At 41.7% G+C, this 27,451-nt stretch overlaps 3 protein-coding genes across 6 annotated transcripts in view; 2 read left to right on the top strand and 1 right to left on the bottom strand.

Moving 5' to 3' along the window:
• phactr3b (phosphatase and actin regulator 3b) overlaps nt 1-760 on the top strand; it is a 47,904-nt gene extending 47,144 nt beyond the window's left edge. For all 3 annotated transcript variants that reach the window (XM_047583891.1, XM_047583892.1, XM_047583893.1), the window contains exon 13: nt 149-760. In XM_047583891.1, the coding sequence (XP_047439847.1) occupies nt 149-164 (16 nt within the window). In that variant the 3' untranslated portion in view covers nt 165-760. The remainder of the gene's footprint in view (nt 1-148) is intronic.
• Nucleotides 761-5,425: 4,665 nt separating this feature from the next.
• On the bottom strand, nt 5,426-8,851 carry LOC125006922 (protein phosphatase 1 regulatory subunit 3D-like). Its single transcript, XM_047583440.1, has 2 exons — nt 7,875-8,851; nt 5,426-7,767 (listed from the first exon to the last, which is right to left on the bottom strand). Exon 2 carries the CDS (start codon nt 7,763-7,765, stop codon nt 6,869-6,871), a length of 897 nt encoding a protein of 298 aa, XP_047439396.1. The 5' UTR covers nt 7,766-7,767; nt 7,875-8,851; the 3' UTR covers nt 5,426-6,868.
• A 4,893-nt stretch (nt 8,852-13,744) lies between these two features.
• Nucleotides 13,745-27,391, top strand: LOC125007089 (solute carrier family 41 member 3-like). 2 transcript variants are annotated; one of them, XM_047583666.1, is made up of 10 exons: nt 13,750-14,917; nt 16,093-16,200; nt 18,343-18,414; nt 19,751-19,895; nt 20,001-20,147; nt 21,175-21,322; nt 21,459-21,538; nt 23,160-23,294; nt 25,190-25,338; nt 25,426-27,391. In XM_047583666.1, the coding sequence occupies exons 1-10, from the start codon at nt 14,723-14,725 to the stop codon at nt 25,603-25,605; spliced, it is 1,359 nt and encodes a 452-aa protein (XP_047439622.1). In that variant the 5' UTR covers nt 13,750-14,722; the 3' UTR covers nt 25,606-27,391. The 2 variants fall into 2 exon arrangements, with proteins under 2 accessions (XP_047439623.1, XP_047439622.1); XM_047583667.1 differs by lacking the exon at nt 18,343-18,414 and having other exon boundaries at nt 13,745-14,917.
• The last annotated feature ends 60 nt before the right edge of the window (nt 27,392-27,451 follow it).

Raw genomic sequence — 27,451 nt, 5'->3', positions numbered from 1 at the left:
TGGATTATCTAGGGTTGTGCTTACGCAAGACCCCATTTTTTAAGGAGCGCTGCCCACTGAGCTAATAATAGAACTCCTGATTGATGAAACGCTACTATGTGAATGTTTTAGCCCACGCTCACAATTTCCTATGTTTCCCGCTTTGCAGGTTCCACCGGCCTTAGCAAGGTTTCTTCTGTGAAGAGTTGCTTATACCTGGTTCTGTCAGAGAAGACCTTGCGCGGAGTCTTCCAGTGCCCTGGCCCACAGTCAGTGGGTGTCCTGATATTTGGGTCCAGCGAACCTTGGAGGCTATGTCTCTAGAAATGGATCTGCCCGTGGAAGGGGATGCATGCAGCAAGCTCCACTCCTGCTCAGAAGAACATCTCCTTTTAACCCTCACCTCACCTTGTCAGAGGAGCGGGAAGAATCAAGGCCATAGACAAGACTTCTTTTTCTAAACAGACTCTCTTTTGAATGAAAGGCGCCCTTTTTGACGCCGAACGGGGGGTGGAGGGGGAGGGAGGGGGACGGCGCAGGGGGGACGGCGCAGGGGGGAGGGCGAAGAGGGGGGGGTTTGCATGTGACCGAGTCGACCAGTCCCACTCCAGTTTCCGTAGTCACATCCCCAAGCTGTGTCTGAGTCCCACCGACTCAGTTGATGATAAATTTCATATCAACAGTGTAAATGTTCTTAAACAGAAACCTTGTCTGTGTACAAGACAAAATCCCTTTGTAAGCACTATTTATCGTCTGCACAATACAGGTTTTCAATTTGTAACAAACCTTCGTTTGTCTTGTGTCACAGCGAAATGTGTGATATTTAAACGTGTGGTTTAGCAAAGGTCAGAATTAGGGTGGTGAGAGCTGCTAAAACTGACTGAGCTGCAGTGGCTTCAGCTTTATCTCATTCCTGGTATGTTTTAGTGAGCAAAAAGAACCACTGCAGTGACGTTCATCACGTTGCGTCAGATGAAGCCGCAATTAGTTCACCAAATGGAGGCAGTGCTTCTTCTCCTCTCCCTCTGCTCCTCTCTGGTTCTCTTGGAGGGTGTTGGAGACGTTATCTGGCAGGTATTTACAGAGGGTTTTTTATCATATACCGTTCAGAGCCTGATTTATAGAACATTTTACTCCTAAAAACAAAAAAGTTGTTTTTTTTCTGGACTGTTGACAGTATTTTGTGATTAATGGAGTGATAAAAAGGAGATATCGAAAGTTCCCTCTGTAAATACCTGGAAATCTAATACATTAATGAAAATGAAACAAGAATTCTGAACCTCACTTTAGTCAGATTTCTGTCCCGGGTCAAACTCCTAAACTGACTGCAATTGTTCAGTTTTTTTGGGAAATATTTTTGCATCTGCGTCAAAACTAACTGAGCCCAGATATCAAATACCTGATCATTCCCAGACTCACATTAAAATGATGCAGGTGCACTTGAGGTCACAGAAAATCCTCTTTCGGGAAGTAGAAGCCTCTTACCTGATATTAAATACATCTAAAAAAAAAAAAACAATAAAAGTAAACCCATGGTGACACGGTGCAGTTTTTAGCTCCTTCTCTGACATCAACATGCATGTTATATGTGAGTCACAGTCTCTTTCCTGGCTCCGGTGCAGGAACAGATGGCAGGTCCACTTTAAGACCTCTCGCTGCTTGGAGTAATGAACCCAGCGAGAGTTACGGCAGCTGATAGTCGTGCCGTCCGGTCCAGAACCCGTGGAGTCGCGTGGGAGGATTAAGGGAAGCTCTCGTAGGTGTGAGGGGGATATCCTGACTGCCAGGTGTCCACTCATAAGACCAACGAAAGCCAAAGGGTAAACACGCACATGTCCCGCAGCATTAAGCCAAGTGTAAGCGTGACGATTTTCTGCTCTAAATACAGACTGTAAATGGTGTCATATGTCATGTGTCCACAAGAAACGTTTTTTTTTTTTTTTTCCCGGTTATTATTTACGTCACTGTAACTCCATATGGTCCCAGGGGCTGTTATTTTCAACCGTGAATAAATATACACATGAGGAAACTGGTCATATGACTGAGCAATGACAAGTCACGCAGTCCTTTTTCGAAAATACCCATAACGGCGTTTTAATGATGCATCTGTTTTTTGCATTTTTACAGCGAGCAAACGTCACCACTCACTCCTAACATGGAGCCGTCTTATGTAACTACCGGCAACAAATACAAAATGACAGGCTCAAAGAAAGGCAGCAGGGATGTGTGCAGCAACAACAACGTACTGTGGAAAAATAAAAATGAGGGGATCAATCATGCAGGCAGACTGGGGTCTGGGGTTTTTGTGTCATTGGTGAATCTAGATCAGGGGTCAGGGGAGATTAAGTGGGACCCCCTACCTATTATATGTGTTTTATATTAAACGTGGTGATATTTACAAATATACATTGTTATTATCATTTTGCATTCAATATAGACCCCTTCACAGTTTATAAACAGTGTGACTTTTCCGAAGGGGCGGAGCTTAGCTGGAGGCAAAACATCTCAAACACTATATCTTGTAAACGACAGTTAGCATATTTCAATGGACTGTTTTGGCAAGAATAAACAAGGAAAACTCATATTTTAGAGAATATACTAATACACCCACTCTCTGAGACCGTGAGTGTTATTCTAAAAAGTTGACTCTGACTGATGGGACTATATTCACCGACCCCTACGCCCTCACTCACTGGATGGATGATTTAACCATATGATAGCACAGATCACAGTCTGGTCTGTCTTTATCAAGTGAAGCCTCTCCAACAAAGATATTAAAAAAAATAAGTGCAGCCTCTGCAGGGACAAACCTGGAACACGTAACTAATGTTGCATTAGCTAGCAGTTAGCATTAGCATTACCATGTAACAAGAATCCCCCAAATAATGATCACCAAAGCCAAACCAAAGTTGTCTACAACTGGCAGTGACTGGCATGTGATAAAACTTCAAGTTAATGTTTTTGATTTTTTGGTTTTGGCACCAAAAATACAATAAGACGACGTTTTCATGGTTGACTGTGACAGTGTTCGCCTCAAGCTTCCCTCTGTTTTGCCTCCAGTTAACATAGTGACGCAGTTCATGAAGGGGTCTTTTAAGCTTTCCCTTAACCCTTTACTAAAATATGTTGGATTCATGTTAATGTGTATTTAACGTAATTTAAATTTGTTGAAGTCCTATGACCTAGAAACTTCATCTCAACAAGTGCAGAGGAGAGGCTGAAGCCCCAGTGATCTCTTATGCTGTGCTGCTGTGGCACTTCTACATTTTCATGCACGCTGCTGCTACACAATCTGCAGAGTGACAACAAGTGAAGGTTGCCAGGTTAGAAGTGCCCCCAGGGAGCTCCGAAACACAACTCAAATTCCTTCGGGGAGTCACAGCAAAACAAGAGGCTTTACAGGCAATTGAGGTTTTGCATAAAGGATGAAGAGAGGGGATTATTACCTAAAAACACAGCCCCCCTGAAAACATTTTTTATTTGATATGTGACTAGGAGTGCTTTGGTACTTCACATGAGTATTACACTCTACTTTTAGGTCTTTTCTCCTCCATTTATTTTCAGTAACTGATTACTGAGTTTACCTAGAATAACGTTGCTCCAGATTAAACACCCCAGTTGTATGGAGGGTGTCTTAAATAAGCTGACTTTACAGTATCATCTTCCCAACTTAGTCATAACAATAACAATTTAAGAAAGTGCATAATGAATGTTTTCTTTGTTCTTTCAGCGTATCTGCTGAGACTATTTTAAATGGAGCACTTTCCCCTGTGATACACGGAATGAATCGAGCATTTTTACATTGTTACATTGCTGTTTTCACTTAGTGAAGCATCCCAAAAGGCTCCACCAGTGGGAGGAGAAATGTAAACTCAAACGTGCAACTAGGACCTCAGGTCAGGCAATGGCGCCATCTTGTGCCATAGAACATAACAGCTCCTAGAGTAAGAAGGAAGCCAATGAAAAGAGATTCACGACCAAATCTCTGTCGTTGTTTCTTTGACTTTTCAATTGAAATTTAGTTTGTTTGATGGTTGTAGTTGAAAATGCATGTCTATCAATTTCAGAAAAATTACTGATATATTTATTCCCTCTTTTTGGAATAGATTGGATAAGGATGCAATGAAGGGGCTCTCTCTACCTTACACTATGAAGTGAAGGGAAATGATCAGTGTTAAGTGATCATATATAATTATTTATCTAAACTCATATTCTGGCGATTTTATACTGAATTTGTCAGCATGTTTTGCAAAAAATAAATAAAACAACACCAAATTATTTAGGGACGCTTAAGGATATTTATACTTCAGCCTAATATGGGGTCTGACCACCAGTGACTGAGACCAATAAAAGCCAGAATTCACATTATTATTATGCAGAATACAATCCAAAATCTAGACATTGCCTCAGATCAGATGAAGTAATTGCACTGAAGATTATTGATATGTGATTTGGAAACAGGCCTGATACGCTGTGCAACGGTTTGAGCGCATCGCTGTGGAGTAGCTGCTGTCATGTTTAAAGGATGCCGTCCAGCTGCAGTGACAAACACAGATGGAAAAATGTCGCCCCGTCAGCCAAACGCCGCAGCCTGCCAGAGTGCGCTCTGGAATCTGGGCTCTCATATCAGTGGAAACTGTTTGGTGAAAGGTCAGCACTGTCTGGGATCTGAGGCTCGAGCTAACGTTGCTCGCTGTAATCCCCTTCCTAAAACAAAACAAGCTGCCGAAGAATGAGGTCAAGCTCTGTTTGTCGTGGCTGAAAGCGCCAGAGCCAGCAGATCGTTACGTCTGCTCCGTTTGTGTGTATTTAGATTTGTCACCTCGTGCGTATTCCCCGTAAAGAGGCTGTCAGACATCAAATAAGGATGCCAGACCTGTTAAAGTGAGCTAATTCGTCTGCAAGTCTAAATGAAAACCCAGCAGGAACACAAAGATCCTTCCCTGACTCGGAACACGGTGGCATATTTCAAACGGGTACATATTCGAGACACCATGTTCTGCTGTTTCACGACCATCTGATACCATCAGAGCTGTTTTGGCTCAGGACTGAAACTGAACATTTTTCCTCATGGAGGCTGTGTTTCATCCCAGGATCTGACTATAACACTTCACAGTCAGTGAACTGGTCTAACTAGTCTTTATCCGTGTCTCGTTGACACTGATCAATACCCGAGATCCACTCAAATCCATGACGTTGATCTCGTCCATTATGTCCTGCTACACTTTCTGTCGAAGAGCTATTTCAGCCTCATGATTTTTTTATATCTGTCCTGTGAGTTCCTCAGATCTGAGGCCGGGCTGTGCTAAAATCAGTGGTGCATGACTTAAATACTGACCTACAAACGTGTGGTGGAGCAGACCTGCTGTTTCAGTCTTTGAGTCGTGAACAGCTGGCTCTATTTTCCTGATCCGCTTTCGAACACAAGAAAACATCACTCGTTAACTGCTTTTACACCTTTATATTACATTCTTTACAATCTGTCTGGCCATCATACATACATCAATACAATTACCAAAGAGTTAAAATGTCACATTTTACTTTTTTCTTATTAGAGCATCTACCAGTCATAAACAGAGGAAGGCTCTACAGCTGCCGGGTCTGTTTATGTTTTGGTCATTGGATTTTCTGTTCAGGAAAAGATATTATAAAACCAAAAATGAGTGGTTGTTTGAATTTAATTCTAAAATTCAAACATTCAAATTGAAATTCAAGGGATTTTTTTTATCACGGTCAAGAATGTATAAAACAACACTTAAAAAAACGGTCTACTTTCATTTTGTGTTTATAAAAATAAAATAAAATAAAATCGTCAGAAGACAGAAACAAAAAAAGCACCATTTTTCTGTTTTTTTTCATTTTGAAACCGGAAGTTGTCGTTTTCAAAGTAAGAGCATGTATGAGCTGTGTTTTAGTCAAGAGCGTCCAAATATGACTTCTATGTGGTTTCCCTCGCCCAGAATAAAATGTCTTTGGGACCTTACTCTGACGTGATTTTTGAAAACAAAAACAAGGCTTGTTATCTGCAGAAATCTCTGCATGCATATCCGAGTATTGTTAGCCAGCAGTTAACTATCCCCTGATTATATGTAGTTATTTATTAGCTGAAATAAGCGGCTTAGTTTTTCTGCAACTATCTCCTCTTCACTGACTCGTACCGATCAACGTACCGATCCATGTCCATCAGCTTCTCATACGTGCTCTTACTTTGAAAACGACAACTTCCGGCCGCACAAAAAAAAAACAAAAAAACGGGCGCCTTTTTTTGTTTCTGTCTTCTAACGATTTTATTTCTGGTTTTTAGAAGCAGTACATGAAAATCGACTGTCTTTTAAAGTTTTGTTTATCCAGTCTCGATCCTGATAAAGAAAAATGTTTTGAATTTAAATTTTTCAAAATTTTAATTACTTTTTAAACATCCTTTTCTTCCGAGAAATCCAATGACCAAAACATACACATACCTGGTTGACACTTCATTACAAGTCCAAGTAAACGCTACTTAGAAGAGAAATATCATATTAGCAAATATGAATATTGAATATTTGAATATTCAAACTATGTTGTTATCTATAAAAGCATTATTCCATGGGTGTACATTTATCTTTTATTAGCTCATCACATATATAAATGTAACATTTGAATAAGATCATTCCCTGTAGCTACAGGTCAGGTGTAGTGGAGTGCTTCTGGAAATGTGGTGTAGTAAAGACATACAGTGGTGTGATGTGCAAATACTTTAATAAAGTGGCGTATCTTAAAATGCACTAAGCAGGAAATTATAATACGTTACGTTATTCCAGCTTGTTAAGGGTTGCTGTTCAGCCTTCTTAATGTTTTCTGTCTACAGTATCTCAAGTGTGCAAGTGTTACAGCTCACCCAAGTGGCCACTCAGGTGAAATGCAGCATGCTGTCCTCACACTCCCTTGGCACTGTCACTTTGTAGCTATGGCATGACAGTTTGTAATTATGGCCATTGTTGTTGTCCCAGTAATCAGATCCTTTCACATGGTAACAGATGGCAAATTCCAACATGGCTCCCGGCTGCAAGATGAAAGGTGGGACAGGCAGAAGAAATCTGAAGATATCTGTTTCTGGAACGTTTGGTTCCCCACTCGATACCCAGGATGCCGTTGTGTCTGCGTGTGTTCTCCAGTTGGTGAAAGAGTAGTGCACTCTCACCTGTTTCTCATAAGCTAAATTCAGTACTCGTATGCTTCCTGTTATCCCCTGCTCCAAACACAGGACCTGCTCCAGACACACGCTCTGGGTCTGCAGACGTTTCTGGAAGTCCGGCTGAGATCTCATATTTTCAGGGAAGCAGGGCTTGAAGTAAGGCAGGGACAGTTCCCGCGACTTCCCGAAGGCCAGTTCAGAGCTCATCATTAACCTGAACGTCACATGTTGAGGTATTAGGGGGTGCTCTTGGACTTTGAAGACCTTTACCTGCTCCAACTCAAGACCCAGTGAGTCCACAAAGCGAACCTGCAAGCTCCTAAATGTCTTCCTCTTCTCTGCAGGAGAAGGAAGAGACTGAGCTCGTCTCCTCATGACTGTCTTGGTTGGAGGATCGCTGCGAAAGGTAGGCTTTTTATCGGGCTCCTTTACCGAGGGAACTCTGGGACTTGGAGGCCTGATCCGAACAGGAGCTTTCGGAGGCTGAGGCTTGGGATCGTAAATGTCCCGAAGACGGATGATGGTGGGTGCCCTGTTGGAGCCGCCCATGAACTGACCATTGGTTCCACTCTTCTCCTTAGCGAGCCCAGCCATATTCGTCACATTAAACATACCTTAAGAGAAACCAACCAGTGCATAACTCAATCATATAACAAAAGACAAAAGACAAAAGCAAAGGAAATGCTGCTGCATGGCCAAAAACATTCAAGGAAGATCAAACCTGCTGTCGTTGTTGCTCTCTTGAACTTGACCTTGTTTGCCGTCTAGAAGTTTCTGTGAGCCCAGCTGCAGCTACACGGCACACAAGAGCAAGGAACCTCTGCCAGCAACTGCCAGTAGGAATCTGCACGAAGCCAGGCACAACATCTCGAATTAAGGATAACTTGTGCACGTAGTCAGCGAGCCAGTAAGAAGCTTCAACAGATGCCGTCCACGAAACCGTCAGTGACCCCGACTGACACCTCAATGTAATCTATGGCTCCCACCCTTTGAGCCCAGCCCCTGACATCTAATACGAGACCCTAAGTGGGGACGGGGAGGTGTCGAGTGAATATTTATAGCAGGAGGTACGGGAGGGCCGAGTCTCTGTTCTCTGAAGATGACTTTATTGCTTCTCCACAGTCACTGACATGAATAGGCAACTGTGCCAACAAGGTCGAAAGAGGCGAAGTTCGCACTGGGTCACAGGTCCAGCTACATCTGTGAAATGCAGAATTGGAATTTGTTGACGGTGTCTGCCACGTTGTGGTGACGTTTGAATGTTGTCTATTTCAGAATAGACATCACCCTGCAGGAAAGTGCATTTCTCTAATCGCAACTAATTAACCTCGGGTTGTTGTGCCCCAGGAAGCCGAAATAGTTGGGAACAAGCAAAGTGGAAATAGTTTTATAGGATTCCTAAAGATCCTGCAATAAAAAATGAAAACAGAGCAGTGAGATCCCTCAAGAAACAGATTTCTCATGTAGCGATCACTTTCTATCAGGGACAGAATCCAGCATTTTTCAAGTGTCACGTCTTGTTTATTTAGCTCATGTTTTTAACACGATTTCTTTTCATAAAGGTAAGTTAGGCTAATGTTTATAACATGGATTACAAAGGGATGTTGCTCATTCAGCACTAAAACACAGTGTGTTCACAATGTGAAAGAAATTCAGGATTAAACAGTTACTTGTTATTGTGATTATGTTACTGTGCACTGTATAAGAATGCACTTGTATAAAAAGTAAAAAATAAAGAAGTAATTTCGTGTATGTCGTGGTGCGTTTAGACATTTATTTAAACTGTGTTTACATCATAAAAGGTTGGCATATAACGGAGACTATTTGGCTCAGTGATTAGCTTGTTACATTATGCTGCCATTATGACAAAGAGACGCTGTTTTTAGCTGAAAAACTCCAAAACTGGATGAAGTCTGACCCCTCCAAGCTCTTGAATACTTTCAGTGACTCTAGACTCTGGACGAAGGAAAGTTAATGAGGTAGTTATATATATCCAGATTCTCAAAAACTGCTCAAAAAAACAAAAAAACTTGGGGCCTGATAAGAGATTTGCCTTGTACTGGTCAGTTTGTATCTGTTTAAAGTGCAGTAAACTCTGACGGCCTGAAATCAAGTCTGGTTCAGTTTTGCTGCCAATATGGCAACGTCAACAAAATAGTCACATGACGTCCGGAGCTCTTTTGCAACACAATGCAGTTGTGAGATTTGGTGTCCTTTCGTGAAAAGGGCCTCTAGAAATTGAATGGAAAAAAATCTGGATCTGTTTTACAGTTTCTCTCCACTGGTTTGGCTCATTTCCTGAAACAGAAACGACATTCTCAAAAGAACATGGACAAACGTCCAAACTACTTGGAAACTGTTCACAACAGAACTGGATTTCTCATTCATTTAATCCCATTGTCTTAGTCCATGTCCTAATGTCTCAGTACATCTTTGCAAATGATATAGTTAGCAAGTCAAGAGGGTTGAGAATGTCCTGTGTTTTATAAGAGGGAAAAGAAAATGGCTGGGGGGGTGGTAGAGGAGCAAGTTGACAGACTGAAAGGTAAACAGTAGGGGGCTCTTCTAGTTGGCAGCAGTTTGGATTGTGAGAACAGAAAGTTAGTGAGGCACGGGGCTCAGGAGTAGTAGTTCTCCTGTCCTGTCCTGTCCTGTCCCGTCCTGTCCTGTCCTGTCCTGTCCTGTCCTGGCGAGATGGACGAGGTGAAGCTCCACGTTTCCTGCAGGGAATCATCCAGGGTGACGTGTCTCCAGGTGCTGCCTCCACACCTGCTGGCTGGAGTGGGCATGGTGATGGCCGGCATGCTGCTGGACCATGTGCAGGTCAGTGACACTGTGATGCCTGCACAATTAATTTCACAAGTTTTCTCCCTAAAGAAAACCTTAGAGTTTTATGTAGTAGCAGTTTGTTAGCATATGGTTCTAGTTATTAATATAAATAGGCCTTACTGCTATGACACGTGTTTGTGATCCATAATTCCATGAGATATTAAAAAGTGTTAAAATGTATTTTACTTTGGTGAATGATGCCTTGATGTAGTGAGTTATCTGAGGTGAAGGGCCAGAGCTGATAGTGTTTGGAGGTCACAGTGACCAAGTGGGTTTGTCAGGTGACCGAGCTCCATCTGATTCAATAAAAAAATAAAAAAGTCCAGCTGCTCATGAATTTAACTTTAATATTCAACTGCGACTGAGAAGCAGCTTTGGGGCTTGAGGTCACTGGTTTGATACGATCCATTTTCGTTTGCTTTTAGCAATAAACCTAAAATACATACACCAATAAGCCACAATATTAAAACCATGAACCTGGGAAAGTGATCTAACCTCTGTCCACACATTTATATGCATGTTTTTGCTCCTGATCAGTGTTACAGACCAAGCACAGACCACTGGGCTATGGCTAAGGGGTGTTTCTTGCATCCTAGTGCCATGTGTTCAAAAATATGACCTCTCTGTCAGAACCAGCATTAACTTGTTCCTCAATTTGAGCTATAGAAGCTCAACTGTTGGATCCCCACATGCATCAGGGATCAGGGGGACTTGGACACTTAGGACCTGTCGCTGGTCCACTGCTTTTCCTTCCTCGGACCACTTGGTAGACACTTACTACTGTAGATATGGCAAACTCTACAAGAGCTACAGTTCTGGAGATGCTCTGACCCAGGCATCTAGTCATCTTTCAAAATCTTCAAAAACCTACCAAGCTAACTTAAGCTAACCTTAGCTGCTGTTAGTTAGTAACACACATCCATGTTAGCTAGTTAGCCAGCCAGGTAGGCGACCTTGTTAAGCTAAATAAATAAAAGGAGATGTTAGATTTTTGTTTTTATTTGCAGTAGTAGCTAGATGGAAAGATAGTTCATTCATTTGATGTTGTTGTTCTAAAACTAAGACGTAGCCTCAAGTCTCAATTCTTAATAGACTCCATTCAGATTTCATTATGGATCACGTTATAAACGCTACAGAGAAAACACATTAGCCTGTGCTGCCATTTTCACTTTTTTTTTTTAAAACATTTTGAAAATTGGAAAAGAAATATATTCAACAGCAATAAAACAATATCAGCAACCAAGTTTGTTATATTTGATGAGGTCTGGTGTGAGTTTTTAACCAACAAAGTGTAGGCTTTTTTTGGAAAATGGGGATATTTTGGCCGGTCCTCACTTCTTTACAAGGCTGTTTGAGGGTTAAGATCATTTTATTATTATTATTGTTGTTGCTTAGAGTTAGGTTGAGGCTCAGGGTTAGGCACTTAGTTGACATGGTTAGGGATATGTCTGACGACCTCCTTTGAGAGCTCATGAGGAAGAGCTGTCGCACATTGTTTGTGTATGAATTACTGAGGCTTCAAAAGGGTGTAGGTATTCAGGGTGCAAATGTCAAGTATGTTGATGTTGCCCCAGCACCAAGGGCCACCTCTGTGGTGTCAAGTGTAAAATGTAAGTGGTGCCAACCATCTGGCCCGTGGTGTTTCGTTGTAGACTGTAAGCACTGTTGTATTTTTTCTTTAAGCTATTTTCATCCACTTTATTATGATGCTCAGGAGCACAGGAGCCACTCTTCTTTTTGACATGTCTGACCATGGTTAAGGCTGACATTGAATTCCAACTCTGTGTTGTAAACTTCCCTGTTGTATAGTGCATGCATCAGAAACCCAGCATGATGCACGCTATCAGTGGCATATTTTCATTATGTTATTGCAAGAAAACAACCTCAGCGGGTCATTTTTGACTTCATCTAAGGATTAACTGCTGCTAGTGGACTTGCTTCTCCAACAGCCACTCTGATCACTTCACAACACTCAGATGACTACTACATAAAGATGACTACATGAAGTTGAATTGATTGATTTGTCTGAGCATGATCAGGTCCCAGTGGAGAGGTTCTGTCAGCAAACGATGAGGCGGGCAGGGAATCCAGGGAAAAGAGTGTTTTAACAAAAATGAACAAAAAGCGCTGCATTGAGGCAGGTAAATCCAAAAGAATCATGAATGTGGCACATAAAACAACGAACATGGCATAGGGATGAGATAATTCAATGATGTGACAAGGAACAAAGGGAAGGCAGGGCTATAAATACACCTGAGGGCTGACAAGACACAGGTGAGACGCATGTGGACAATCGAACCAGTTGAAACCAATGAACAATTAAGAGACAAGGCGACACAAGACAGGAAATCCAGAACTTAAGAAAATAAAACAGGAAACGTAACACATGACACAGACAGACATGACAAACACAGGGAGACAGGTGAGACAGGAAATCCAGAAAGTTGACAAAATAAAACAGGAAACTCCAAAACATGGTCACAAAATAAAAGACAGACATAAACCATGACAGGTTCCACAACAACTGGCCATAGTTTTTGGTTGATTAGACATTTTTCATATATATATTTACATACATTTCTTTAAATACACATAAATACATATGAATCCAACATATTTTAGTAAAGGTAGTTAAGGTTTCACATGTGTCTCCAGGCGAAATCGCTGCTATGTTTATGATCACCACAAATGTTTGAAATAAAACCTGTGTAGTTGAACAGGTTAATACTGAATGCAAAATGATGATGCATATTCATAAATAGCACTAGGCTGAGTTTAATACAGAACACATATAGGAGGTAGGGGGCCTCTACTTAATCTCTCATCTGCTGTAAGTGATTTATCGTCGGAGCACTTGGAGCTTCATTTTGTCTGACTGAGGCAGATATGTGCTCACAGGGCGACTCCTTTAAAATATCTAATTAACTGCTTCCTTAGAGAGGCAGAGCTGCAGTGAATCATCACTGACCCTGAGATCTGTTGACAGAAGCTGCAGATTAGTTGTCTCTGTATTTGGAAATAGGCCATTTGGAAAGTAATAAAAGGGTCTGAGGGCTGAGGGATGAAAGCCAACTCCTCTCTGTTCCAGGCTGAGCAATTTGATTTGTTCACCCACATTAGCACATACGTCCGGGTACTGACCCACCAGCTGATCGTAGCTCGTTGCTGCTTCATCAGTTCAGATTGCAGGCAGCAGTCAGAAGGGGGAGCTGCAGAGTGGAGCTCGGACTCCGAGCCAATGCCTCAAGGACACTTTTCAGCTGAGTCACTGTCATTGTGTGTGTGTGTGTCTGCGTGGAGGTTGTGGTCTCTCTGTGTGTCAGGATATATTCCCAACAATTATTATTATAATATATATATTTTTTAAAGTGCCATGTGAGCAAATGAGTAAAGAGACGCAACTAGAGTGACAAATCTCAGAGCTGAGTTCACTTCTATGTTTCAGATCAGTTGTATGTGGAACATTTTGATTTATTACCTCTGTATCACGACACACTAAATGTTTTGTTGTGTGGAAATGAGGCCAGAGAGATGATGAGCGACTCGAATGAACACGTTAGTGGGAGTATTTCTTGTAATCAAGGAGGTAGAGCTGTGTCCTTTCCAGGCAGCAGCAGCAGCAGCAGCAGCAGCACGTGTTGGAGACAGGTACAGCACCTGCTGCTGCTCCGGCTGCGTCACCCACTCAAAAGTGAGGACATCGTGGAGCAGGGGAGGAGGAGCTTTCTATGAGTGGGGGGGGAGCGCAGCTGCAGTATCCTCTAACCTGATCTGAAAAGAAACCAGGAGGAAGAGGACGGCTGAAGAGAGAAGACTCCTGATACACAGACACATCCCACGTCATCTCCTTTCACACACACACACACACACACACACACGAATGCTGCTCGTCTTGGCCCGTCCTCATCTACAGAGCGCCGCCTCGACTCATCCGTCCGTCTGGAACCTGAGAGAAGCCCTCGGTGGGACCACCACGACATTGTCCAAGCCTTGAGACCGTCCATCGGCGAACCCTTGACACCCGTGACCGAAAATGAGGAAGGGTCTCCAGACTCACACGGGGCATCAGGACGACAGTGAGGAGAAAGACGAGGAGCTATGGATGGAGAAGGAGGAGAAAGAGTGGCAGCACGGGAGGGCCGAGAAGAAGCTGCTGGCCTTCTGGATGTCCTTGTCCCACAGGACCTGGACCTTCTTCAGGCCCCGCGAGAGACAAGGCTTCCAGCGTTCTGCCTCCGCTGCCCGTCTGCTGAAGAGTGAGGCATGAGGAGTGAGTGTGTGTGATGTGTGTGTGTGAGTGTGTGTGTGGCTGCAGTGACTACATGTGTGTGAGGGTCTGTCAGTAGCGGGTGTCAGAAGAGACCTCACAGACCTGTTGTCGAGTGTGTTGTGGACGAAAGGTTCCATTCCTCTGCTTCGTTCTCCATTTTCAAAAAACACTTTGTGTTCCTGCCCTTCGAGTCCTGGAGTGATCTGTGAAGGGCAGCAGCTTATTGAATCCTTCTTTGTAGGATTTTTTTTTTTTCTAAACTACTTGAAGGTGAAGTTCATCATAAACACAAAGCTTGTAGAAAGAGGATTTTATTTTTATTACCGCAGATCTTTACAAACTTCTCAAACCATCCGAAGTGATTGAGCTTCACAGCTGACTTTGTGCGTCAGAAGAGCTGTTCCTCCTCATCACCGAGCCCTCACGCCGAGGCTGTCCGGGCGGGGATGGGTTAGCTGGGATCAGCCATCATGGTGGTGACCCATCTGGCTCTGGAGCTCCGTTTTCAGGGCAAGAAGCTCCGGGGCTTCACGTGCAAACTGACCCGCTCGGCCCATGGCTTCCTGCCCGAAAACTCGTGGACGATCGCGGCCCAGGTCGCGCTGCCTTACCTGGTGTCTGGCCTGGGCATGGTGGCAGCTGGGATAGTCATGGATATTGTGCAAGTACGGAAAGTAATACTTTCTGATAGTATTAGTCTGTCTTTTGTCATTTAAGTCCTATAGATAGTATAAGGATTTATATACATAAGTGATGCTTAGTCATGTTTTAACTTTTTATGATCAGTAGTAAAGGTGGACGTGATGTAATCTGTGCTTACAGTAAATAAATAACATAAGAAAGGAAATAAAAAATAAAGCAATTTTAAAAAAGCATAGACTGTACATAAATATGGACAATGCATCCCCAATGAGGGGTGGCACGCTGGTGTAGAGGGTATACACGTGATGTCACAGCAAGTGGACGTCTCCGTGGTTACGGCCACTGAGTGGAAACAAGTTGAGCAGTTGAGCATTAGCAGCATTAGTTTGAATCACAGGCTTTAATATTGTCTAAACTGTAAAATTAATTTAAAAAAGGGTGAAGAGCTGCTGTGCAATTGACTGAACCAACAGATTTGAAAAGTAGTCGGAGATATTTTTTTAAGAAAAGAGAAGTAAATGTATCACTGCATTAAAAGAAGCAGCTGGAATCCAGGCACAGAAACCTGGTGTTGTGGTTCACATTTAGTGTCAGCTAATATTAATCAGGTAATATTAATTTATGCTGTATTTTTTGATGAAGTCAAACCTTAAGTTACTTCTTAAGTTACACTCTGGAGGGCTGACAGATAAGTTTGTGTTGTGATGTTGTTGTTTTGCTGTAGTTACAGCAAAATTGTATTGTACATTGTATGGCTAACGTTACTTCTCAGTAAAGCTCTTAGCGTTAGCATCTTTTATTTAGCTACATTTATCATATCTGAGATGAACTAAAACTAACTTAAACTACCCTAAACTTAGGCTAATCAGCTTTTCCAAATTCAATATAGTTCATATAGATCATTATTAAGTCCAATTGTCTTTAATTTGATCTGATAATCCACATTTTTCCAGGTCTTCCTGTATTTACTGCTACATTGCACTATGTTTTTGCCACTCAGGGGGCGTGGCCCCCGATGGCAGTGATGTCACTGTATATATATTAGGATTGATACCTCACAGAAAGAAGGTTCTGGGTTAAGCAGTTACACAAAATTAATGAATAAATTAATGTACTACAACTAGATTCCAGGACAGGGCTAAATAAAGCCATCGGCTTTGCGATGCTTCTCATGAACAGTGGGCGTTTTGTTTTTCAGCACTGGGAGGTGTTCAAAGAGATCTCTGAGGTGTTTATCTTGGTACCGGCCCTGGTGGGGCTGAAGGGGAATCTGGAGATGACGCTGGCATCAAGACTGTCAACAGCAGTGAGTGGAAATACGCTCAGACACTTACAGACACTTACAGTAGACTGTAGACTGGAAATGCCAAATACACACTGTACTGTACTTTGGGACAACAAGCACTAGCTGTTGTAGTGTTGTAGTAGTATTTCTAAGTTAGTGGCTTCCATAATAACGTCTTCCAAACATACTGCAAGTACTGAACCTTTAGCATTTACGAGTTAAACTGAGCTTTACTAAGGCAGAGATTTCATTATGGTGTCAACTTGCATCACACTTAGGGGTCAATATATAATTGAGTGATCCAGTCTTTACAAAATCCATTATTATTTATTATGAAAACAATCACTTATTAATGAAAAATGACTAGATATAACTAAAATGTCACTAAATAACCATCTGGATTTAATAACAACCACCTTCTAATTAACTAAACAATAAGAAAATGAGCTCATTCAGAATTTAGTTTTGATTGTGTTCTTTTTGTTATGTTGAGATAATCATGACGGATGTTTCTTTTTTGGCAATATATCAAATTTTATACGGAAAATAACAAATTGTATCTGTGTCTGAGGAATCACTTTCTGCTAAGTTACCCAGTACAAACACATGACATGATTTACTCAGTTGTACATATAATATTTAGAAGAAACTTTCCATAAAAATGCCATCTGGTGATTGTACACTCACTGGCCACTTTATTAGGTACACCTTGCTAGTAAATGGTTGGACCCCCTTTTGCCTTCAGGACTGCCTTAATTCTTCGCTTCATACTTTCAACAAGGTGTTGGAAACATTCCTCAAAGATTTTAGTCCATATTGACAGGATAGCATCAAACAGTTGCTGCAGATTTGTTGGCTGCACATCTATGATGCCAGTCTCTCACCTCATCCCAAAGGTGCTCTATCTATTGGATTGAGATCTGGTGACTGTGGAGGCCATTGGAGTACAGTGAACTCATTGTCATGTTCCAGAAACCATTTTGAGATTATATGAGCTTTGTGCCATGGTGCATTATCCTGCTGGAAGTAGCCGTCAGAAGATGGTCCACTGTGGTCATAAAGGGATGGACATGGTCAGCAACAATACTCAGGTAGGCTGTGGCATTTAAACCATGCTCAGTTTGTACTAAGGGGCCCAAAGTGTGCCAAAGAAATATCCCCCACACCATTATACCACCACCACCAGCCTGAACTGTTTTACAAGCAGGATGGATCCATGCTTTCACGTTGTTTATACCAAATTCTGACCCTGCCATCCGAATGTTGCAGCTGAAATCGACACTCGTCAGACCAGACAACGTTTTTCCAGTCTTCTATTGTCCAGTGTTGGTGAGTCTGTGTGAACTGTAGTCTCAGTTTCCTGTTCTTAGCTGACAGGAGTGGCCCCCGGTGTGGTCTTCTGCTGCTGTAGCCCATCTTCTTCAAGGTTGGAGGTGTTGTGCATTCAGAGATGGTATTCTTCATTCCTTGGTTGTAACCAGTGGTTATTTGAGTTACTGTTGTCTTTCTATCATCTCCAACCAGTCTGCCCATTCTCCTCTGACCTCTCACATTAACAAGGGGTTTTCGTTCACACAACTGCTGCTCTCTGGATATTTTCTCTTTTTGGGACCATTGTCTATAAACCCTAGAGATGGTTGTGCGTGAAGATCCCAGTAGATCAGCAGATTCTGAAACACTCAGACCAACAACCACACCACATTCAAAGTCACTTAAATCCCTTTTCTTCCTCATTCTGATGCTCAGTTTGAACTTCAGCAAGACCACTTCAACATGACTAAAGGCTGATTAGTTTTTTGTGTTAACAATAGAGCAATAGAGCAGGTGTACCTAATAAAGTGGCAAGTGACTGTATATGTGGCCATGAAAACAGCCAAGATGTGATCAACCGTGATACCTGTCAACCATGTTAAACTCAAAAAGTCCCACAATTATATAATGTCCCTTCGTTTCTACATGTAGACTTTAGTCATGTATGTTTCAAATATTTCTTCCTGTCAAAAGGAAGTTGTTTACTTAGTATTTACCCTGGAGGATTCAGGACGGTTTCTGCCAGGACTCTTGAGACAGTTCATATTGTTACTGACTCTGTATGAATAAATTGGAATTGAAAATTAAATAATGGAGATGAGGTTTCTATACTGACACCAAGTGAGTCCGCAGGCCAACACAGGGCAGATGGACGAGGCCCAGCAGCAGTGGAGGATGGTGTTCTGTAACCTGGCTCTCGTTCAGGTGAGACTGTGCCAACGCTCTCTGTCACTCGGATCTGTCTCCGCTGGCGTCAGGACAGTTCAGATTAATTCAAGAAGAAGCTCCTCTGGCCAATAAACACACTGAACACATATTAAAATCCAATAAAACCTTTCATCAGTGTCCTTTAACGTTTCAAATCTAAAGTGTCTGTCAGTCACAAGTCAAAGAGGAATCATCTATCTCCGTATTCACTTTTTAATACTTTCCACTCCTCATCATGTAATAAAGGTCCATTAATGGGACTAATGAACTAAAGATGTTTCATTTATTCACTTGTCTATTCTGAGTTGGCGCTTGGCACACTTGTTTGCAGTTTACTTTTTATTCTTATTTCACAAAACACATTTTGATTAATTGATTTGATGTAGTGATTTCTTTCAAACATGCAAATGATTTGTGTTTATATGAGCAAATAAATGTAAATGATGGACAGTCGATACAATCTTAAAAATAAAATAGCAATAGTTTCAGTTACAGTTTGTTTCTAAAACGAGGTGGGAAGAACTACAACTTATTTACTTCTGTCTCTTCTCCATAATTTTTTTATTAATAATAACTAACTAACTATAATTATAACTAATAACTATTAATACATAGTTGTTTCTCTCCCTGTTCCATTTGCATCACTCCTTCCTGTTTATATATACACATGCATATATCTGCATATATACATATTCAAACGTAAAAGTATACTTACATACACACATATACTTTTTATATATAAATAATATATAAATAATTAATAATTAGCTAAAGAAAATAATAACCGATTCCATAATTAAGCAGTACTCACACTCTGAATTTTGAAATTAAATCTTCCCCTTTGATCTGAAGATAGATTTCAAATGGTTTTAGCTTTAAATCAATGCTACTTTTTTACTCCAGGCTCAAAGACATGTTGTTGATTTTTTTAAAACTTTTTTTTTTAAATTAATACACATTGAAAGGATGTACAGTTCAATTTTTTTCACAAATGGAAACCATTTATCTGCTATGTCACTAATTTAGATGAACTATCCAACTGAATGTGCGCCTGTTATTTTTCCACCTTTTATATTAAATAAATATAAATAATCATAATCATTAATAACCAGTAACGTGTGTGTTGGTCACGATGAGTTGAGGGGGTGGGGGTTGTTCTTTGTTTATTACACAGTGCTTTATAATTTAATTAATGTTTTTTTTGAGTGGTTATTTTCATTCATATGTGTGTATTTGTGGCTGTGCACATATGCTCATGTGATCTGAAGTACTGTCTTGTCTTTTATTCACTGTGCTGCGGATAAATACATAAAACTTTGTCCTTCACCCACAGGTTCAAGCCACAGTTGTGGGATTTCTGGCAGCGCTCGCAGCCGTGGGTCTGGGCGGTCTGACCAGAGGGAGGGTGGATGTTACCCAGGCTGGCGTCTTGTGTGCGAGCAGCGTCACCACGGCTTTCATCGCCGCTCTGTCTCTAGGTCAGATAAAGGCAGGAACAGAGCGATGAAACGGAATAACACACAGAGGGCGGCGGAGGGAGTTCATCGGGCCTTCATGTCTTCTTCGTGTGTTTTTTTTCTCAGGTCTGGTCATGGTGGCCGTGATCATCGGCTCCAGGAAGGTGGGCATCAACCCGGATAACGTGGCCACGCCCATCGCCGCCAGCCTCGGAGACCTCATCACTCTGTCTCTGCTCGCCGGGGTCAGCACCCTCTTCTTCTCTTACAGAGGTCAGAGGTCACACATCAGAAAAGCACTGTGTTCATGTAAAGACATAAAGACACTAGATCAGTTCAGATCAGATTCGTTGATACAAAAGAAGCAAGAAACAAGAAAAAAAAGGAGACAATTTCAGCAAACAAAATCCAAATGTCAAAAAAACCAAATAGCAGAACAGATCATACATAGGAGCTTAGACACTAAGTAACAAAAGGGAATGAGACAGGGTTCAAATCCACTGGGGAACAAGACGCAGGTGAAACACATTAAGGCGGAAACATCAGAGCATCTCAGAGCAGCAACACAACAGAACACACTGCAAAGTAAAACAAGAAATGGATAAAAATGAAACCAGATCCAGATAATTCATCTAATTCAAACTGTGTGCATGGTGTATTTCAGACAGAAGAGGGCAGTAAACTTCACCTTTAATACGTTTAAAAAGCCACAGACCAGCAGCAGTAAATGTCGGATGATTTTCAGGTTGTGAATCCAAAAGAACATACACAATGTACAGGCCAAAGTTTTGGAAGCACAATGTTCACACTAACTTTCTTAAAACCCAGCGTTGGTTCTGTGTGTTTTGGGATGTATTTACTAAATGATCAGACTTTGATTTTTCCTCAGTTTACCTTCAGGTGAACATTAATGTTGCTGAATAAATGTCAGCAAAGGAAAAGAAGAAGTTTTAGTGTCGAGAAGATTTGCAAGAGTCACAACTTCAGTGCAAAAGTAAAAAAAACAAATCAGAGTTTGCATTATTCACTTTAACTCTCTGGCTTTTGAGAGTTTAGATATAAACTCCCAGAGGAGGTTACTATGAAGAAAGAAAAACTCAAATACCTGATATTTACTATCGTACTAATGTCTTCTGATAAGTTACTCTTTATATAATAATCAGGTTTAATTTGTTGTAAAGTTATACCAATGAAACTATGATCTATTATGGACAAATCTGATGTTGCCTCCAAACTTTTGGTCTGTTGTGCACATTTGGTAAATCCTTTATGCTTCATTATTTCCTGCGTTTCTCTGCAGACATGTGGTACCTGCCTTCTCTGGTGTGTGTCTTCTTCCTGCTCCTCCTCGTCCCAGCGTGGTTCATAATTACCAGTCATTCCCCGTCAATCAGAGAGGTCCTGAAGTCCGGCTGGCAGCCGGTCATTCTGGCCATGTCCATCAGCAGGTGAGAGAAGCTGTGACCGGTTACTGTCCCCTTACATTTCATCACAGTTAAATACGGCGTCTAGTTTAGGAGTTTCTATGCAGGTATCACTCAGACTCAGACGTATACTATCTTTATATATTTGTCTTTGTCCCAGTATTGGTGGCCTGATTCTGGATAAAAGTCTGAGCAATCCAGACTTTGAAGGTATGGCCATGTTCACGCCAGTCATCAACGGTGAGTAGAACATCAGAGACTCTAAGCAAAAAAAGGGCATTTGTTTTGATAATGGATGATTTATAATGTGCTAAAATGATTTTTTACAGACTTACTGAATATTAAATATTTACGCTCTTATGTGTATTCAGTGTACCATATTTATTACAATTTTTTTTTATGATTTGTACATTTAATTAGAGTTTATACCAATCAAAATGCCAGTGTTGGATAAAAAAAGAAATCAGGAATGTTTTTTTTTTATTCATTCTTCAGTTCTATACTATTAAACTTACATCATACCCACATAGCCAGAAACTACTGCTTGTAAACATTTTCCTTATGAATGGAAGATTTGAGACAAATTTCGTTCTTTAATTTAGTCTAATTGTGTAAAAAGCCCACGCAGACAACACTTCATCATTAAGTACTGAACAAAGCACAGTTTGATAGTGACACTCGACTGAAGTCATCCTGAGAAGAGCGTGAATTTATACGAAATCGATCTTTATTTCTATTCTGCGAGCCTGTACATGTGTTACTGTATTTAATATAAAATCCGCTCAGAGCGCAGCAGTTTGCAGCACAGAGAGAAGCTGCGGCTCGTAGATGTTTTCTGATGTGACATGTTCCAATAATTCACTTTATAATCCCCGGGAGATGACTTTAATTACTTTTGCCTGAAATAAAAAAAATGACTGTGGATATTGCAGCACCTCTTTGAATGTGCTCAGACAATTTAATAACATTTCTCCCGCGCGCTCTAAGATCTAAAATATTAACACTGGCATGTTTTCTTGAGGCAGCAAGCAGAGCAGGGATTTGGGGTTATTGTGTTTCAACAGTACTAATCTTTGAAGAATGACTTTTAATCTTCATAATTAACCTAATTGCTATCAATAAAAAAAAATAAATTTAAAAAAAAAGCCTCATGCCAACTGATGTCATGTGGAAATTGTTGGAGCATGCAGGAGCCTGACAGCTAATCCCATTATTTATAAGTCCTGCTGTTTCCACACCCCGGACAGTGAAGTTGTGCTAAAGCCTGAGCTGGACTTTAAAGAGCTTCAAATGTGACCCATTAATCAATCGTAAGCCATTAAAAGACTCCTGAGGGTTGAGGGGGTCTCCTCCCCGTCAGAGGAACCTCAAAGAGGAGCAGAGGGCCCGGTCTTCACTGACTTACCACAAAGCGGCATACTAAGTAGAGCGGAATAACAATAGTCTTTACATAGACCGCAAGCCTGATCAGAATGCCAACTATGCGTTCACTGGCTCCCGTTTCCGCAGCGTCTCTGCCAGCCTCGCTGCTACCAAAGAGTCCTCCGTGTATTGCCATCCCAGTACAGGAAGTGCATTTGCATTCCAATTCAGCGCTCCGCTCTCCTGCCTCGTTGACCAGAAACACTCCTCCTGTTTTGTTCAAATTATGCATTGGCTTCGAAGCTCTGGAAGCTGGGAGGTTTTCTGTGCGGGTCCCAATGAACCGGGAGCTGAGCAGTCGCACGAGGAATATGGCACAACCGTGAAATAGCCTCTCAGACTTTCAGAGAAAAGCCAGGGTAATAAAAACAACCGCTGAATTATGGAATTATGGAACTGAATCCTAAGACAAACTTGCTCCTTTTTCATGTCCACACAGGTGTTGGTGGGAACCTTGTGGCCATCCAGGCCAGCAGGATGTCCACTTACCTGCACTACTGGAGCGTCCCCGGGGCTCTTCCATTTGAAATGAGTGCAAACTGTCACGGACCCTGTGCTACCTTCTGCTCTTTAGGTTAGATACAGAAACAAATACATTGTCATTTAAAAGGTGAACGAGCTGGTTTATACTGAACTGAAACTCCTTTGTTTTTGTTCCCAGTGATTTATTGTTTTATTTATTGATTTATTTCCAGAAGCCCCAGATTTTAGAAACTAGAGAGATTCACATGCAGATTGATGAGATGATACATCCACGTTAAAATTATTTTACGCTGCCATGTACATGCAATGTGTATATATATAATGTGTGCTGCACTGTGCATATTGTGCATTGTGCGTTATAGTAGCACATTAGTCTTAAAAAGTCTGTGAGACAAGTTCAGTTGCTGTTGTGGTGTGAGGTGTTGGTTTTGGATTTGAGTCGCTCAAAACGTTTGTGCTCAGGGTGAGAGGGGTTCATTTTGTCCATTATTGATACAGGAGGACACCTGTGCGTTAACTCTGACAGTGTTAGCGTTGATTATTGTTGAATGTTTGCTGCTTATTGCTGTAAAACTGAGTTGCCTTCAGGACAGATAAACTTATATTGAATATTGAACAGAAAGGTCCTGAAGAGAAGGCAGATTTTCAGCCAATGTTACCAGATGATGATGGAGGAGGTGAGGATGGACTCGATGATGGAGGTGTAGAAGTGCACCATTATCGTCTCTCTCAGGTTGAACTTTGTCGACATTTTTTATCTGAGAGCTGATGTTCAGCTCCTATTTGAGGTCCTGGGTGATGATGGTTCCCAGGAAGGGGAAGGGAGTCAACGTTCCTCCTTAAACCTACAACCATCTCCACTCTGAGACAATCAATCTCCCACCTGTAGCCGGCCTCGTTTAATCTATTAAGGATGGTGTCGTCAACAAACTTCAGGAGCTTGACAGACCGGTGACTGGAGGCTGTTGGTGTGAACATAGAACAGTAGAGGAGAAAAGAAACCGGTTCTGATGGATCATGAGACAGATGTGAGTTTTTTCCTGTCCGACAGAAAGTCTGCGATCCACCCATGGATGAGTTGGAGATGGAGTCAGACACGCTCAGCTGCAGTAAGGTCGGGATGTTGAAGGCTGAGCTGACGTCCGCAAACACGGTCTTGTTGTAAAGTCCTGCAAAGTCCAGGTGCTGGAAGATGAACTGAAGAACCAGGTTCATTGCATCGTCTACAGACCTGTTGGCTCTGGAGGTGAACTGTAGGAGTCCAGGAAGGGTTTGCTCATGGTCTTTAGGTAGGACAGGACAGGACAGGACAGGACAGGACAGGACAGGACAGGACACGGTGCTCAGATGACTTCATTACCACAGAGGTCAGGGCAACAGGTCTGTAGCCATTACTGTCACATCCCATTTACCTCAGAGGTTAATAAACAGAGTATGACAGGAGCTTCTAATTACTGTTTACACACAGGGCGGCCATCTTGGTGACTCAACTTGTGCGTAGTGTGGATTCTACGACTTTCTGAGTAGAAAATACAACTTCTGGAGGCGTTCCAGTTGAAAATTCTGCAAATACATGTACACCTGGTCAACGCAGTGCTTCAAGGTGTAGAGTTTGTAGTGAATAGGTAGTCGAAATATTTTTATAGTCTATATCTCTTTTTATGGTTTAATAAAATGAAACCCACATTCACCCACAGTGTTGCAGGGTTCTCATCTGTCAACAGCATTAACTTGGGTTTCAAAGTCTTGCCCGAGTGGAACGTGGTCACGAGGAGCAGGGATTGAACTACCGACCCTGTCATTACCCGAGTGACTGCCGCCCTTTTATCTTCTTTGAAATGGAGGATTTAAAAAAAAAAAAAAAAATGGCTTTGCATCACAAGAATGTAATCAATCAGCATATAATTGAATATAGCGGATGGCAGAAATAACATACTTTTACTTCTAAACAGTGACTGTGGCCTCGTTTATTCTGTTTTTATCCAGATGTCAACTCCAAATCAGCCAGAGTACTGGTCACTCTGGTGGTGCCTGGTCACCTCCTCTTCCTGTACACCATTCATCTCCTGCAGGGAGGCCACGTCGCCATGACGCCCACCTTCATCATCTGCTACCTGACTGCAGCTCTGCTACAGGTCAGACCACTACCAGATAAAAGGTTTTTGTAGTTTTCTTATAGGCTGGGATACTCTTATTTAAAATGTGTCCTACTCACTATCCAGGTGGTGATATTGCTCTATGCGGCCAGCCTGTTGGTGCGCTGGCTGTGGCGAAGGGGCCTGGATCCAGACAACTTCTCCATCCCCTACCTCACAGCTCTGGGTGACCTGCTGGGGACCGGCTTTTTGGCCTTGAGCTTCCAACTGGTTCGGATGTTCAGTTCTGCTGGGACTGGAGTCTGACACGGATACAGATATGTAGTATGTGATCCTGCACGCGCTCAGTGAGACGTTTCCTGTATGCAAGTGGCTGACACGCACAGCAAAAGCTTGTTAGAGATAAAAATGAAGATGAGCATAAAAGAGCAGAGGAGGTACGTGTACGTGGATTTTTATTTGTGCCTTTATCCTGAGCCAAAGAGAGCATCTTTAGAACTGCGTAACAACAAGGCAGCTGCAAAGTCATGGTGAATGGTAACTAGACATACAACATAAAGTGGAGCATTTACCAGATCAACTCTGATTGTGGATCTGGTTTAGGCCGTAGACTGTGCACTGCTCCTCTAAAGTGAAGCCAAAGCAAGTAGAGCTCCCCCTGGTGTCTGGAGGCTGCAGTACCGGTCACATAAGCTCCACCTCCTCCGTGTTAGTGGATGGGAACTAGAGATTTTCTCACTGGTGGATCAAAAATTGCCGTAGGTGTATGTGTGAATAGTTGTTTGTCTCTCTGTGTTAGCGCTTCAGAAGACAAGTGGCTACAGAAAATGAACAAAATGAATGAACTGGTGTAGACCAGAGAGGAGCTAACAGGCAGTGAATTGTTATTATTTATCAGGAACCTCCAAAACAAAACAACTTCCCACTTGAGATATGTTTTTATGTTTAAAAGCTGGTCACAGTCCTGTCAAAGTGGCTAAAAATGGAAAACTAGTTGCCATCTTTGACGTCCGCAGCAGTGTGTGATGTTCCCTCAGGTTTGAGATTCTGTTACACATCTTCAGTGATAGCGACTCATGAGTAAAAACCAGTTCCAACATGCATTTCTTCTTCAACTCAAACTCACACAAAGAGCATAGTTAATTTAAAAACTCTGATTGTTGATCTGGTTAAGGCCACAGACTATGCACTGCTCCTCAGAAGTGCAGCCAAAGCCAGTAGAGCTCCCCCTGGTGTCCGGAGGCTGCAGTATAGGTCATAAGCTCCACCCCCTCCATGTTAGTGGGTGGGACTTCGGCCTAAGTAGACATTTTCTGGGTGGAAGTAAATCCATGTACGGAGTCCAGAACAGGTTACACGCTGTGTATAAACGATGTGTCATCCAGGTGTCATTTTTTGTGCTCAAAATATTATTTCACGCTCAGGATTCAGGCACAAATATAATATGTAGAAACAGAAAACTGGAAAAAAAAAATCTGTTGTGAAATAAGAAAAAAAAAAACTAACTTTTTGGCACTTTGGTCTTCATGTTTGTTCACTGTGGTCAGTATTTGTGCATCAGATTTTCACTGGCCTCGTTATCAACAGCACCCAGCTTATCTCTGTGGAAACAACATCCATTCACAGTGGGAATGCTGTAAAACCACTGTATTAACTGTTGTCACTTAAATGTTAGATGGCAAATGATTGTATTATGGCAATAATTACCTATATAGCTGAGTGTAAATGTATATCAAATCACATATTGCACAGTCTGAATGAATGTTTTACGTGTTTATTTCATGTAGATTTGTGCCTTTAAACCTTGATAAGCCTTGAGTTGGTCTTGCTAAATTTCTACTGGAGATTTTGTTTTTTGTTTTGTTTTTCTGTGCAGCAATGGCCGCTGAATATATCCTGTTGTATTTAATTGTTTCTATGCTTGTATGTATTCCAGGTATTGAGTACACAGATAATACTTGTGAAATTTCAAATGATTCAGTGAGCTTCTCTCTGTGTATGTGGCCATTTCAGTTGTGCGATATGCACTTTTAGACAGATGCTTGTCTTCACTGATCTGCAAATAGAATCCAAATATAGTACTATTTTCACACACCTATGTTTGACTGAACTTTGTAGTGCTGTTACACAACTAGATGACATCCGTGCAGCC

Source organism: Mugil cephalus, chromosome 4 (assembly GCF_022458985.1).
Source record: "Mugil cephalus isolate CIBA_MC_2020 chromosome 4, CIBA_Mcephalus_1.1, whole genome shotgun sequence".
Lineage (NCBI taxonomy): Eukaryota > Metazoa > Chordata > Actinopteri > Mugiliformes > Mugilidae > Mugil > Mugil cephalus.
This window is presented reverse-complemented; position numbering and strand designations above follow the sequence as displayed.